Source organism: Pelmatolapia mariae, linkage group LG1, assembly GCF_036321145.2.
Source record: "Pelmatolapia mariae isolate MD_Pm_ZW linkage group LG1, Pm_UMD_F_2, whole genome shotgun sequence".
Lineage (NCBI taxonomy): Eukaryota > Metazoa > Chordata > Actinopteri > Cichliformes > Cichlidae > Pelmatolapia > Pelmatolapia mariae.
In genome coordinates, this window is record NC_086227.1 from 3,757,729 (window position 1) to 3,772,711 (window position 14,983).

At 38.9% G+C, this 14,983-nt stretch overlaps 1 protein-coding gene across 1 annotated transcript; it reads right to left on the minus strand.

The window, feature by feature from the left end:
- Nucleotides 1–3,304: 3,304 nt before the first annotated feature.
- sh2d7 (SH2 domain containing 7) lies at nucleotides 3,305–14,983 on the minus strand. Its single transcript, XM_063469357.1, has 6 exons — nucleotides 14,817–14,983; nucleotides 13,546–13,635; nucleotides 13,301–13,466; nucleotides 7,457–7,699; nucleotides 3,438–4,085; nucleotides 3,305–3,349 (listed from the first exon to the last, which is right to left on the minus strand). Exons 1-6 carry the CDS (start codon nucleotides 14,981–14,983, stop codon nucleotides 3,305–3,307), a joined length of 1,359 nt encoding a protein of 452 aa, XP_063325427.1.

Consider the following 14,983-nt stretch of genomic DNA (forward strand, 5'->3'; position numbering starts at 1 on the left):
AAATGTTTAAATAACAGGCTAAAGTAATGGAAATATGCTTGTTTACTATTCAGCAGAAAAGTGCCCAGCTGATATATATTTTTTTGTATTTTTTTTGTATTTGAAAATAAATGTTGTGCTTATTTAACTGCATTTCTATTGAGTGTTTTTAATTAATATTTTTAAATAAACATTTACATGGAGTGTTTATATTGATTAAGTAATCCTTTCTGTTTTGGTTAGTCTAGCTTTCCCAGTGTCTTTATCTCTGTGCCACATTTGTTACTGCCCATTTTATTTTGTAGAGCTAGATGTCTCCTCTGTTTTGCATTTAGTTTTGCTTCCTTGTCTCATTTTTAACTATGTTTTAGGCGTATCTCGTCACCCTCCTGCGTCCATTTCACTTGAGTCCATTGTGTAGAACTTGTAATTCAGGCTGAGGGGACAGTTACCTGTACAGCACTGCTTACAGTCAACATGAGGAGGGGCATCAAACAGGCCAAGGAGGTTTACAGGAGGATAGAGGGCTTCCTGACTGATAACAACCTCCACCAGGTGTGGAGAGGCATCCAAGCCCTCACCAACTACAAATGTGCTGACCAACTGGGGGAATCCTCACCAGGCTCTTCAACCTCTCCCTGACTCATGCCACTGTTCCCACCTGTCTGAAGGCCTCCACTACCGTTCTCATCCCCCAAATGTCTGGCATACACAGGCTCAATGACTACAGACCGATAGCCCTAACGTCTGTAGTCATGAAGTGCTTCGAGCAGATAGTGTCGAGCAGATAGTGTCTCAGCACATCAGGGACTGTCTACCCTCATCCCTTGACCCATCTGTAGAGCGCTGACCCATCTTGAGAACAGGAAGAGCTACATAAGGATGCTCTTCATGGACTACAGCTCAGAATTCAGCACTATAATCCCAGACATCCAAATTAGACCACCTCCACATCCCCCCTGCCACCTGCTCCTTGATCAAAGATTTCCTCACAGGAGTATGCTCTCAGCCCCTACTGTGTGCCCTATACATCTATGACTGTACCCCAAGCCACCCAACCAACATCTCTGTCCACCCCCCCTGGACCTGCACTGGCTGCACGTCCTCCGTGTCTTGAGAAAGAATAACCTAGAAGCTGCTGCTGGCCTTCTACCGCTCCTCAGTGAAGAGCGTGCTCTCCTGCTGCCTTGGTGTTTGGTACACACAACTGAGAACAGGAATGCTGCACATAGGGTAGCTAACAATGCCCCCAAAAATCATTGGCTGCCCTCTGCTTTCCTGGAAGCAATCGCAGGTGACTCCTGCACCCCACCCACCACATGTTTGACCTGCTGCCCTCTGGTTGGTCAATCAGGTCCCACACCTCCAGAAGCACAAACAGCATGGTCATCTCATAAATTAAATAAATAGTAATTGGCATAAATCTAATTCCAGACAGCACAAAAAATGAGGTCAGTACAGTGATTCCAACAAGTGGATGTAAAACAGAGTGTACAGCTGCATTTTTCAGTATCATGGTGCCTGTAAACCATTTACATAAAAAACAATAATTAAAGATAATTAAAGAATTGAGACCTACAGATAGCTAGTAGCTATAGCTACCTGTGTTAGCACACTTTATTATTTATTTTTTACTGACTAACTAACTAACTTTTTTTTAAAATCACCCACTGTAGGATTTGGAGTTTTGTTGATTTTGCACTGGCTTCACTTTTTACCCTGGTGTTTGTCAGTTTACTTTACCTAAAACCAAAATCTTTTCCCTAAACCTATTATTGCTGGTGTCAGTGGGTCAAGACACTGATGCCAAAGGACACATAGAAAAATAACAACAGGAGCATTTCTAAGCTCTTCAAAGTACTGGGTGTACTTAGGTATGGTTGTCTCGTCTCGTACTGCAGCACAGTTACCCTTAATGATCCAGGGCCGAGTACGTATCAGTTTGTTTCAGCATCTCGGCTCCTTTCTTGGAGCGGATACACTTTTGAAAATGTTGTCTCTTCATTGGTTAGGAGGTGGCATACTGTTTTCACATATTTGTTATTTAAACTCAGATAGCCAAGTTTACTATGTCAATATGTCTATTTACTCTGGAGAAGGCTGTAAAAATTTCTCCAAGATGGGTGGATCAATCAGTAGAGCTCACTTCTATCTGATGACAATACTGAATTGAGTTGCTCAGGATATCCTGAATCTTTCTGTCAGTAAGCACTGCCGTTTTGTTGCTGTTAGCTGGCGTTCATAAAACTTTGATCTAACATTGTTTGACTCAGACATCTAGAAAATTAATCCTGACATGATGTGACAATATAGTCAACCTGTTTAGAGGGAAAGTGATTTTTAGGGCACAGAAGCCTAATATTAGCTGGTGTAATGTTAGCCCATAACCACCCGCCTCATTGTCAGTTAGTCTTTACTTTACTTTATTGATTTAAATAGCACTCTACACAGGATAAAAACCACAAAGTGCTTCACAATAATGGTCGGAGACAAAGGAGACCACATGTCTAATCTGCTGACAATAAGTAATTGTAATAAATTGTGAGTAAATAAGAATATTTATGAACGTTTTTGTGTGTTACAGCCCTGAGTTTGGTTTAAGAGGTCAGGTTTGATTTGAGGAGGAAGATTCAAAGGATCTGATGATGTGAGTTAAAACAGGGCTAAGATCAGGACCTAACGTAATGATTTCAAACCTTTTGCCCATTCAAATCCATGGCAGCAGTGCTGACACTCTTGTCAACAATAAAATCCAAGTATTTAACAGAAGGTGTTTCAGATTAGACATTGTTCATATCCAAGGACCCAACCTCAGGCAAAACCAATCCTTTTTTATTTGAAAACATTTGTGATTGGTCTTCAGTCCCAAAAAACCCTCGTCTGTCCAGGTCTGGGTGTTTTGTAGCTTTGATTTTCTTAATCTTACCTATGTGTAAAATGGGATTTTTTTTAAGCCTCCTATCTTGACTTTATCTCTATCCCTATGTCACTCACAGCTAGGGTTGCCAACCGTCCCTTGAAAAACGGAATCGTTCCGTATTTAGAAACAAAAGTATTGAGCTGAAAAGGGACGCACTTTGTCAAATGGTTAAAAAAATAATTACACACACAAAAAAAAAGGGCTAAGAAATTCCCCACACTGGGAAGGGTGAAGACAATCAGGTCGCCCAGCCCTGGCCATGAGGCGTCCCTTTTTCTTTTTTTTTTCAGGGAGTTGGCAACCCTACTCACAGCACACAGTCATCTGCATATAAGAACAAATAACTGGAGGAGGCAATGTTCATCTCATTTATATTAAGGAGGTTCTCCACAACTGATTCTGCATTTATTTCTTCTTATAGTCAGGTAGGAATTTCTTCCACTTCATATTCTGTAAACAGAACATAAGAAAAGTTCATATATTAATATATTGCTGCTTACAGTAAGAACTGGAATACACAGTATTCTTTCAGGCTTACACTTTTACTCCAGGTGGACTTTGACTTCTTGGTCTTCATGTCGTCCAGCGTCTCATAAGTGTTGCCTTGAACGGTGGCTGCCTCACCAGGGATCTGCTCGTAGGTGTCATCTCGCAGCCTAGCAGGAGTTGTCGCCGGAGGAACCTCAGCATACATGTCATCTCCTTGCTGGGTTGAACGGCTGTCAGACCCCTCAGAGGTCTGGTACAGAGGGTTGGATCTTGATATTTCCTGATCATCATTGTGCTCTTCTGACCTGATCACGCTTTCATGGGGTGCATGGAGAGAATAGGTTTGGCAGGTAACCCTCTTTACTGGAACAGGCGATGTCAGAGATAGGCTGCTGAGCTGGTTGGAGTACTCCTCCTCTGTGGTGTTGTTGTCCAGGTGTGGTAGAGATTTGCTCCTGCTCTCTACTTGTGTCGACTGAGAGGTTGTGATGCCAGGAAAAAGATCACCAGGATACGCTGTGTCAGTTGCATCAACTGAGTCTTTGTTAGACATTATTGCTGAATTTGTGTTTGCCATGATTCCGTCTGCTCTGTATGCATCTATCTGGGATTTCATTGGATGTGAAGTTGTATCAGGCAAGGAACCACTCAGGGTAAATCCTAGAGGAATCCCTCTTTTTGGTCCTGGAGGCATACCCTTAATAAAAATGAGAGTGACAAAGTACACTGTAAGAAAAAGTCCTAATATAAAAGTATTTTACTGTGTATTTTACAGTTTTGTTCTGTTCTTCTAGAATATCATTACATTTACATAAATAGACTGTGATTTCACATTTCAAATGCAAATTAACGTAAAATCACTGTAATGTAATAAAACATAATTTTCTTGTTTTTTAAATGTATCTGTCTGTACATATGCATATTTAGATTGTTAAAATACATTCACAAATGTATCATGATTTCACAAATATTTGTCCGTTATTTGAAAGATTGAACTGTTAAATTCAAATGTACTGCTATGGACAAATATATGACATGACTTTTTTAACATCAAATAATTATTACGATTATTGCTATTTAGGGCGATCGTGGCTCAAGAGTTGGCAGTTCGTCTTGTAATCAGAAGGTTGCCGGTTCGAGCCCCGGCTCGGACACTCTCGGTCGTTGTGTCCTTGGTCAAGACACTTCACCTACCGCCTACTGGTGATGGCCAGAGGGGCCGATGGTGCGATATGGCAGCCTCGCCTCTGTCAGTCTGTCCCAGGGCATGCAATCCATTATTATTTAAACCAACTGTTAACTGTACATTTACGTATTATTATTCATATTGCCACATTCATTGACCTTGTTTATAGGTAATTACATTGTTTAATCACGTTAAAATGTTCCTAATTTAATGTTTAAAAGCACTTGAAAAAGGCAAAATCCCATGTAAAATTAGGGCAACAAACTGTATTGTCATTACTGAAAATAACTGTTTTTTTTCTGTTATTTGATGGTATTATTTTGGCGCCCCAGCTGCCGGAATATTACTGTTTTTCTAGGATTTTTTTTTTAACAGTGTAGTTCATTTACACAATTCACTAGTATTTCTTTAAATTAAATAAATTTCATTAGATTTTATTTTATATAGCACCAATTCATAACAATATTTGCCTCAAGACCCATATGGAAAAGATATATATAAATCTTATAAAGTTTGTATCTGTCTTGTGTGAAACTTGTATGAAAAGCATACAAGAGTGAAAACAGATATAAGATCCCTTGAAAAATTATATAAATGAAACTTGTATGTTTTGGATACTGACTAAAACAATATATGAAAGTAATGAGAAAGTGGCCACTTTCATGAGTAAATCATATAAGCCTTCTATGATTCACTATATGAAGTAGGCCAGATCTTATGCAAGTCTTTTATAAGTTTTTTCTATTTCTTTTCCATATGGGGATGCTCTATATTTGCAAGATGAAGACCCTAATATTTGAGAGAAAAGCCCAAGAATCACATGATCTACTTTTACCAAGCACATGGCTACGATGGAAAACAAGAACAACTGACTGGACGTTGAGTAATTTTCACAGAAAACTTTGACTTTTAGTCTTCTGAATGAAAAGACTAACAACAATGAATTTTAGTCTAATTTAGGCATCTAGATCAACTAAATATCGTAAGATTATAGTTGACTTAATCTAAAGTTGATTCAGTTAACAAAAATATTAAGTGTCCAAGTTTGACCAAGTTGCTCCAAAAGCATATTATTTTACATGAAATCAAATGTTCATTAAACGTTCAAGTGTTGAGATTTTGTTGTGTTTTTATAAGAAACAGAGCATGGGAAATAGGTTTTCCATTTCTGAAAAGAAAGTTACACTGTTCCCTGGGCCAAATCAATGTGTGTGAAACAAGGAGATTACTTCTGATTGAATCACTTCCAAACTCGCGTCACGTTTATACTCAACTTTTTTCATGATTTGTTCTCATCTCTCCAGAATATTTTCATCTCATTTTCACTCGTTGAAAAATGTGTCAATACATTTCATCGTGTTTATCCTTCTGCATTATTTTTTATTTTAGTTATAATTTTGCTTTCATCAGAAAAAAAATCGGTCACCAAAATTAACAGTGGATCTGCCAGATACAGCATACTGGAACTGTAGATATTCCACAACATATTTAACATACACTTTCATTTCATTTCATCTTAAGAGCTAGTATTATCTATAGGTGAAACTGAAACACTAAGTCTGAGATTTTATTCTCAATAAAATTGAGTAGATTTAAACACCACCTCAGAACAGGCAGGACTTTCTGATATAATTGTGATTTTAGCAAAAATGATTTGCAGGTGCACTGTCCTGCTGAAATTGGCCATCAAGTAATTCTATGGCTATGAAAGGCTGTTCAAGGGGTTCCAAAGAAATAGGTGCTTTCAGTTGGCAGCGATCAGACTGTAGCGCGCTCTTATTAGGCTGTACAATCACATATGCAGGAAGCTGCAAAACACCGTTCTGTGTCATATATAAAATTGTGGGATTTTTGTACGTGTGTGGAGTCGAGTAAGGAAACACATTTTCCACACATTAGTAAACCTTTGTACCTGTTTGTTGAAGTTAATTAAAGCACACCAAACCAGATTCTGTGTACTTCAAATACACAGTGACTAAATAGAAAATTCAAGACCACTGTTACCCTGGCCCAACAAAGATCTCTTCAACAGCAAGGCATGTAATAGAGTAAGAGTACGGTAACTTAAATACAGGCCTCTCTCATACTGGATGGCAAGACTGTAAGGTGAAAGCAGAGCTCCCATCACTGACAAACTAATAAGTTCTAAATCATAAAACATAAAATTCTACAGTAAAATATCAGGAGAGTGGTTCATGCCATAAACGTGTAACAGCTCTCAGGTCCAGAGTTGACAAACAGCGCAGTAACTGTTTAGTTGCAGTTCTTGCTGCTCAAAAGGATCACAACCGATACTGAAAGGTTCACACTTTTCTCTTACAGAAATGTAACACTGGATCATTTTTCTCTTTTTTTGGATCAGTGCTTTGTTTGTCTTTATTACGGGTTATGTCACATTTTAGGTCATATTTATGCAGGTTTCACAAATTTTAAGCATTACTGTATTTTTTTTGGTCCATGTTTGTGCTTGTTATGCGGTTCTAATCATATACATATGAAATATAGCTCTCATATTATGTTACTTTGCGTTGTGTTGATGCACAAAATGAGCTTTAACTGTAAAGCTGGATTAAACTGATTTTGCTGTTGGATGCTGCCACTGAAAGCAAACATTTAATTATTGTGAAAACTGTGTTGCATACCTGCACACATTAGCATAATTTGCATATAAGTATGCAAGTGCAGTGTTTTACACAAATTTTCTCCTACATGATTCTTGAGCTATTAAATAAAATTAAATATAAAATTGTAATTCCCTAAGAAGTATTTTGACTATAAAGCTTTGTATGTGGTGAGATGCACACTTTTAATTACATGTTATGTAATTACAGCACTTATAATTCTGTACTCTTCAAAAAGGACAGTTCAAGTGTCCAGCTTACCTGGGAAAGAGACATTGCATCCACAGACACCGTCCCCGTCAGCTTTCTGGCTGTGGATTTCGGTGGTAGTATGGGTGGCTGCACTGCAGGAGGGTCATTTTGCTGCTGAATCCTTTGATTAGTACCCACATGGCTGTGATGATCACTTTTCTGATCCCACAGAGTCCGCAGTGCCTGCACGCTCACCCCAGACGTCTGTTTGGTGTTATAGTTCACCACATCATACAGTTCATTTGTGTCCACCTGAAAATCACAAGCAACATTATTGTCTAATAATAGCTTCAACAAGCAAAACCAGACAGATGTGGAACTGACATCAAATTCAGTCACATGTACAGGTATGATTAGCTTGTGGAGACCAGACTGCTGTATTTAAGGATTAGACATTAGACAAGATTAAGGTTTAAGAATGAATTTGCTATTATGGAACTAAACATGCAAAAAATTACAAGAACTTGACTGATGCAGTGGGAATGAACATCTGGACCTTTGCTAGCAACAAGAACTTTTGAACCAAGCTTTACATACCCAGGGATGGAGCCATCTGACCAGCGTTATGATTTCTCATAAACTTGGTGAAATAAAAACAGCAAGCCATTCTGTTTATCAAACAGTGTTTGGAAGACTCTGTTGCACTAATATGGTCTCAGAAAAAAGAAGCATTTGGGAATGTGTTCCTGTCCAGTCAACAAAATAAACTGAGAAGCACTCGGTAGTTTTTATTAATGCTAACAATTAACAGTGATGCTGAAGATGTAACTAAAATGGCCAACTACTTCAGGGCATTAACACTGAATCACAGAGAGCAAACACCTAGTTTAGTTTCATCAAAAAATGGCAACTTGCAATTTTTATGTTGCTAATAGTTTTTAATAGACTTTTCTTTTATTGATTAAAGTTTCTTCAGCTCTTGTTCTGCGGCAGTCATGAGTTAAACTGCTATACACAACAAAATCTGTCAGTTTAGGCTTAAGTGTTCTTCGGCTAGAAGCTGCTGTGAAAGTGTCTCAAAATGTCAAAGTGTACATTCATGACGGCCTGCAGGTGGCAGCAAGTGCTCTAAAAACTGAAGTGACAAAAGACTAGAGGAGGCTGCACAGAAAATGGACAATATACAAGCTTCATCAGTGAGTCCTGAGGACATTAATGAACAAAGCTTGCTTCAAAATGCAAGTGAACAAAGAAGGAGGGTATAAAGCAAACAACTGATAATAAGTAAAAATGCTGACATATCTGCAGTCTAACATCCAAAGCACTACAGATGAATCTTGCTGCTCTGAACACAACAGAATGTCAACAGAAAAAATTCTTACTAACATCAAGGGAGAAGTTTTAAAAAACAAATCAAAAATAGACGTATCACCTTATCACCAAGAGAAAAGCTGAAGTCAGACATAACCGAAACATGCTCGTCATCACTTGCAGACAATTTAGAGAAAAATGAAAGGAAAGGATGACACTGACATTATGAAACTCTATGCTGACACAAGAAGTTACGTGGATTTGAGACAAAAGCACTGATGCATGTAAGCCAGTAACTGTTTTTACAAAATCACATATAAAAGGCTAACAAGTGCTGATGGAGATATCAGTGCAGATATCAATGGTTCCACTGCAGCATGATATTGTGCTGCAGTGGAACCATATTGCATCAAAACAAGCCAAACTGTGCAAAGGGAAATATTACAAACTCTGGAAGAAGAGCATAAGAAAGAAGCTTATAACGGAGAAAGACTACAGGTTGGTCGTATCCAGTCAGCTAAGAGCGCACCACACCCATGTGACAGATCCATGGGATCTCCATCTCCTGCTGTTGCTCTACTAGCACAAACTGTTTAGGACAGTATAACGCTGAGCAGACTACCCACACCGGAACCAACAGTGTTCAGTGGTGAGCCAATCTAATAGAAAACCTCCTTAATGTCACTGATAGACCAAAAGGGCATCTCTGCTGCTGATAAAATACATTTTAAAAAATCCATTGGTGGCCCCACTTGTAATGTCTACAAGGCATGTTCTGGAAAATACATATTCACAAAAAAAACATATGTCATTTGTTTTTCAAAGAGCACTTAGAGAGGAGCTATCAAACCTGCCAAAAATATAGACGAAAGATCCCGAAGAAACTTTACAGACTCCATAAATGGCAGCAATGCCTTATGTAAAGGGCCTGGAAATATTGAATGACAGTGAGAAAAATCAGAAACTGACAGAGAAACTGCCTGTTACAAAAGCTTTAATAGAAGTGGAGAGTTTCCCAGTTTCAGTGACATAGTGTCATTCCTGTTGTTGAAATCATCTGGAACCCAATTACCTTCATCTCTGCTCTTCGCCCAAGTTACGCAGCGACAGTGAGAAGCTAAAGGACATTAAAAGGACCACGCACCAAAACAAATGTACACTGTGACAAGACATCAACCAGATCACATGGGGAACACCAAACTCACATCAGCTTCACAACTGCCCAAACCTCATATAAAGGTCTCTAGAAGACAGAAGGACGTATTTGACGGCTAATAAGCTGTGTTATGGCTTTTTGACCTCCTAAGACCTGAACTCTTCCACAGCATGCATTTTTATTTTCTCTTTGCAATTTGGGCTGACCAGGGCTGGACCTGATGAATGTAAAAACAAAGAATTACCTGATTTTTATTTTTTTTTATTTTTTTTTACTACCTGATTTTCATTTCTGAGAAAAAAATCCACATATGAGGACATTTGTTTTAAATTTCGATAGAACAGTGGCAGTATAATATAAGTGGTGGATATCAGGCCCTTGGACAGCAAAATTTTGTATTTTGGTCTAGACATCCCAAACATCCACATATGTGGATGCCAGCTCCTAAGAGGTTAAAGCAAGGTCAGGTGTGAAGGACTGTCAACACTGTGACCTTTCTGTGTGAAAGCACAGTAAAACAGTATCTGGTCTCCATGTGAGGGGTTACACCTCTGGAGCACACATCCACCTCCTTCCTGCCTATCACCAACCATAGATTAACCCCTCAATAGTGAAATAGGTCTCCTGATTGGCTACAACTGCCCCAGAGCACTAGCACCCAGACGAGTGATACTTTGCAAAGACGATGAGGGTTACACTGTTCAAACATTTAGGGCAGAACACAGTTGTTGGTTTATCATCTTCCTTCAAGACAGACATGGTGAAGACCTTCTCCCATCATGTTGGTATATAAGAGATCCCTCGACTACCTGTAATACAGTGTGGAATATTGTCCACTATTGCATCCGCATACAACCCACTGTGATGTACTACTACCTGTCTTCTCAGTAGAAAAAGAATCCTGCAAGAGATGTCAAAGCACAGGATGGGATGACCCATTGCCTGAACATCTGAAACTATGGTGGGAGCAATGGAGAGAGGACCTTGCCAATCTAGAGATAGAAGGATAGCCAGATGTTGAAAGCTTTGGACAGGTGATGAAAAAGCCCATATGGAAAAGAAATAGTAAAAACTTATAAAAGACTTGTATCAGATTTGGCTTACTTCATATAGTGAATCATAGAAGGCTTATATGATTTACTCATGAAAGTGGCCACTTTCTCATTACTTTCATATATTGTTTTAGTAAGTATCCAAAACATACAAGTTTCATTTATATAATTTTTCAAGGGATCTTATATCTGTTTTCACTCTTATGTGCTTTTCATACAAGTTTCACACAAGACAGATACAAACTTTATAAGATTTATCTTTTCCATATGGGAGGAACTGCATCCTTTTTTAGATGCAGGCACCATTAGTCAGTGATTTTATCTGAGGGTTAAGAATGAGGATGGAGATGTTCACCCTGCTTTCATCATGAGAAAATCTCGTGTTTCTCCTACAAAGATCACCTCTATCCCAAGGTTAGAATTGGCAGCAGCAGCTGCCTCAGTCACAGTGAGTAACATGCTCAGATAAGAGCTGTGTTACAGCAATGTGGAAGTACTCTTCTGGACAAGCTCTAAAGCTGTGCCGAGCTTCATTATACATAAATAATGAAGTACATCGTTTTCGCACATTGGTTGTAAATAGCACACAGAAGATACACAATAGCACAACACTGCAACAGTGGTTTTATATGGTTTTATGTCCCCTCCAGCGATATACCATCAATGAAATCTGGCTACTGGCTCCCAAGATTAAGTCAATTTGTTTCATCCTACACCTGTCAGTGTGTGGTCTGTTGGAGACCAAGTTAACCTGTGGAAGATAAAAGAGTGAGCAATCTCCCTACAGAACGAATGGATTCCTTCCCACCCGCCACTTATTGCGGTGCCACCTTTGAGTTTTTGTGGCGTAGATTGATTGGCCCATTCAAGACCAAACAGGGATGCAAGGAACACAAGAAATACGGCATGCTGTTTACATGCTTTAGCTCTTGTGCTGTTTATGTTGAACTGTTATGGAATATGTCAACCAATGCTCTTGTCAGTGGTTTGCATTGCTTTTTTGCACTATGGCGCTCAGTCAAACAAATTAAGTGTGACCAAGGAATCAGTTTTATATGTGCCAGAATGAAATGAATGCAGCTCTGGTGACGTTCCTCATAGAAAACCAATGTAACTTTGCTTCTCTAAGAACTCTATTGTACGAACCCACAGTAATCATAAACAGCACGCAATCTGAATCATCCAAATTGCTTGGAACGCTCACTAACAGTGATGATACAGTGTTCTGTAAAAAACTGTTTCAAGTTACAATGTATGTGCAATATTAAATGATATAGTTGGGAGTGTAAATTGCCTCCAATGCAGTGTGCTGTAAAGGTTTGTAAGTTTTGAAATGCGGTTATTTCTTATTTTAAGTGTTTTGAGCCTTCCTGTAATAACAAATGTCTTATTTTGAATGGAGCTTTACACTCGTAATGCAGAAAGGTAATAAAAAAAAGTCTAAAACAGCAAAGGAAGCTAAAGGTTACTGAGAGAGAAAAATGAAATAAGGAGAAACAGGGAGAGTAAACAAGGAATTCAGCTTCATCTAACGTGGCAGCAAGGTTAAATATGTCTGCTGCATGTGTTTAATAATTTGGGTTTTTTGTATATAGAGGACTTGCTAATTTTCTACGCTAAGAATTTTTAATATACTTTTCTTTTGTTGTTGACACGTATGCTGGTCTGTGATAGTATGAAGCTAAGCTGCTGAAATAAACAGAGTTCAGGCTTAAGTTTTCTTCAGCCTGGCAGTGTGCTAAAAAGAATACGGGAACAGAGACCAGAATGTCATTTTGAGGAGAAAAGCAAAGACATTCCAGATATTTCAGATCTGCTCTCAGATGCAGAGTGGAAGGCAGATCTCGCATTTGCTGGTGATTTGCATTTCTACCTCAGACACTGAACCTGATTTTATACACTCATTTTTTCTCACAGAACAGGAAAGCAAGAACTTAAAAGAATTTGTGTTTTTATTATGCATAATTGTAACCTCTTTTTAAGATGATAAAAAGACAAGACAAAAAGGCAACAAATCCCAGTTTCTCATGTGGCCCCATGAGGAAATTGGTTGTGCACCCCTAGTTTACATCTATCAGAGGTTGTCTAAGGTCACAGTGAAGTACCCATTAATTTCAAGCTCCATATTACTTTGGGGAGGTGGGTGGTTCAGGTTAAATTCACCTTTTTACTGGGCCTCTCAGTTCATTGTGTGGTAGTGTAATAGATATCTCTTGGGTTATTTCCTGTGTCATATAGTTCATACTTCCCAGTGTTTTCCTAATTCTGAGATGACTGCTTTTGGGCTTCTTTTTTCTGCACCAGCCTAATCAAATGGCTTGCTGTTTGGATCATTCAATCTGCCTTCTGCATCTTGTGCTTGGGTTCCACTTCTATAAACCCTGACAGCCTCACCTCATTACAGCTGGAGGTCAGATATTCTCCAAAGGGCTGGATGGCGCTGACCTTGTAGTGTTGGATCAGCTCGGTGAGACTGCCGTATGTCTGAGAGTCTCCTGATATGATAAAATGTCCATCTTGATTTTGGGTGATAACAAAATGGCGGCACCTGTCATTACCCCTTGGGAGAAGGCAGAGAGAGGAATGAGGAAGAATACTGAAACAGTTTAACAAGGTTCAGTTGACACGATTTGCCTTACTTGTAGGACAGGATGTAGCCAAAGGCTTTATCACTGAGACGAATGAGAAAACAGCCCATACTTTTATCCCTCAGGAGATCCTCTGCTTCCCTGCAGCGGAGAACAAAACCGATCCAATTGAACAAACTGGATTTGAAAATCTTGCTGCCACGTCATGAAACTATTCATTTCACTCTTACATCACTCAGAAAACAAAGCTCTATTGATGCTGAATCCAGAGGTAACATTTTTCACGCTCTAAGCAAAATTCCTTGGAACCAGGGACAGCCATCTTCTGTTCAGCACAGCCACGGCCTTTCATTAAGAACCTTTTGGTCATTAATGTCAACAGACTTGTAGCTAATGCGCTATAACTTACAACTGAGTCACTTTGGATTCATAGCTCTCGACTCATTTTTATGTCGAATGCCAGTTTTTAAGATGGAGCTTTAATCAGAATAGTTTGACATGAACAAAGACAATTCATATTTTACCTCATTTTTGGCTGTGATATTAATTAATATGGAACAGAATATTGGCTGCTTTTTATTTTCTGAATACAACTCCTGTTCTCCCAAACATATGTAGCTAAACTTTTGCTTTGAAAAAGTCACTGAGGTAAAAGTTTGTGGGTGCTTTCAGCAAAACATATTTAAGTATAAGAAAAAAAAAGCTCTTAGTGCATGTACTACTGCTGCATCACTATTCCAAATCCCTATTTTTATCCTAATCATTACCAGTGAAAAGTAATTAAAAATGGACTCTATCAATCCTAAAATAAATCAGAGATACAAATACATAATACGTTCACCTATATGTTTTTCCCTCGTCTAACACCAAGTCAGCAATCCTAATGTGAGGTATAAGGTAGCATGGAATGAAAATGATATTCAAACACTGCATTTCCTCAGTAGCTAGCCATAAACACGGACAGTAAAACCATAATAGTGATGGGAGATATTTACAGTAGCCTATAAATAAGTATTCAAATGAAATCAGAAGTAAGTACTACGTGATGAAGCCCCAATAAAGCAGAAATTCTTAAACTTCCTATAAAAAAAGCCTAGTTTTTTTTTTCATGTGCTGACGCATGCTCAGTCATCTAGATAAGGAAACCCCAGAAAGTTGATTCTGTTTATCTGGACGTAGCGTTCTCAGTGGGAGAAATGTTTGGTCAGTCATCAAAGTGACTTCTTCACTACGTCCAGATGAACAGAATCAGCTTTCTGGGGTATCTTCTCCTCACTAGTCTCTACATGTCCTGAAGCAAAGGTCTTTTGTATGCTGCTTACTTTCTTGTAGCAAGGCCTTGAAACCAGTCAGGGAAGTTTCCATTGTGCTGGATGAGCGGTGCCTGTGTCTCAGTAAACCATCGAAGCACCAGCTCCTTCAGGCCCCCTCCTTCCTGTGGTTCCATATTCAGCTCAACACCCGACCTCTTCTCCATCCACATCCACAT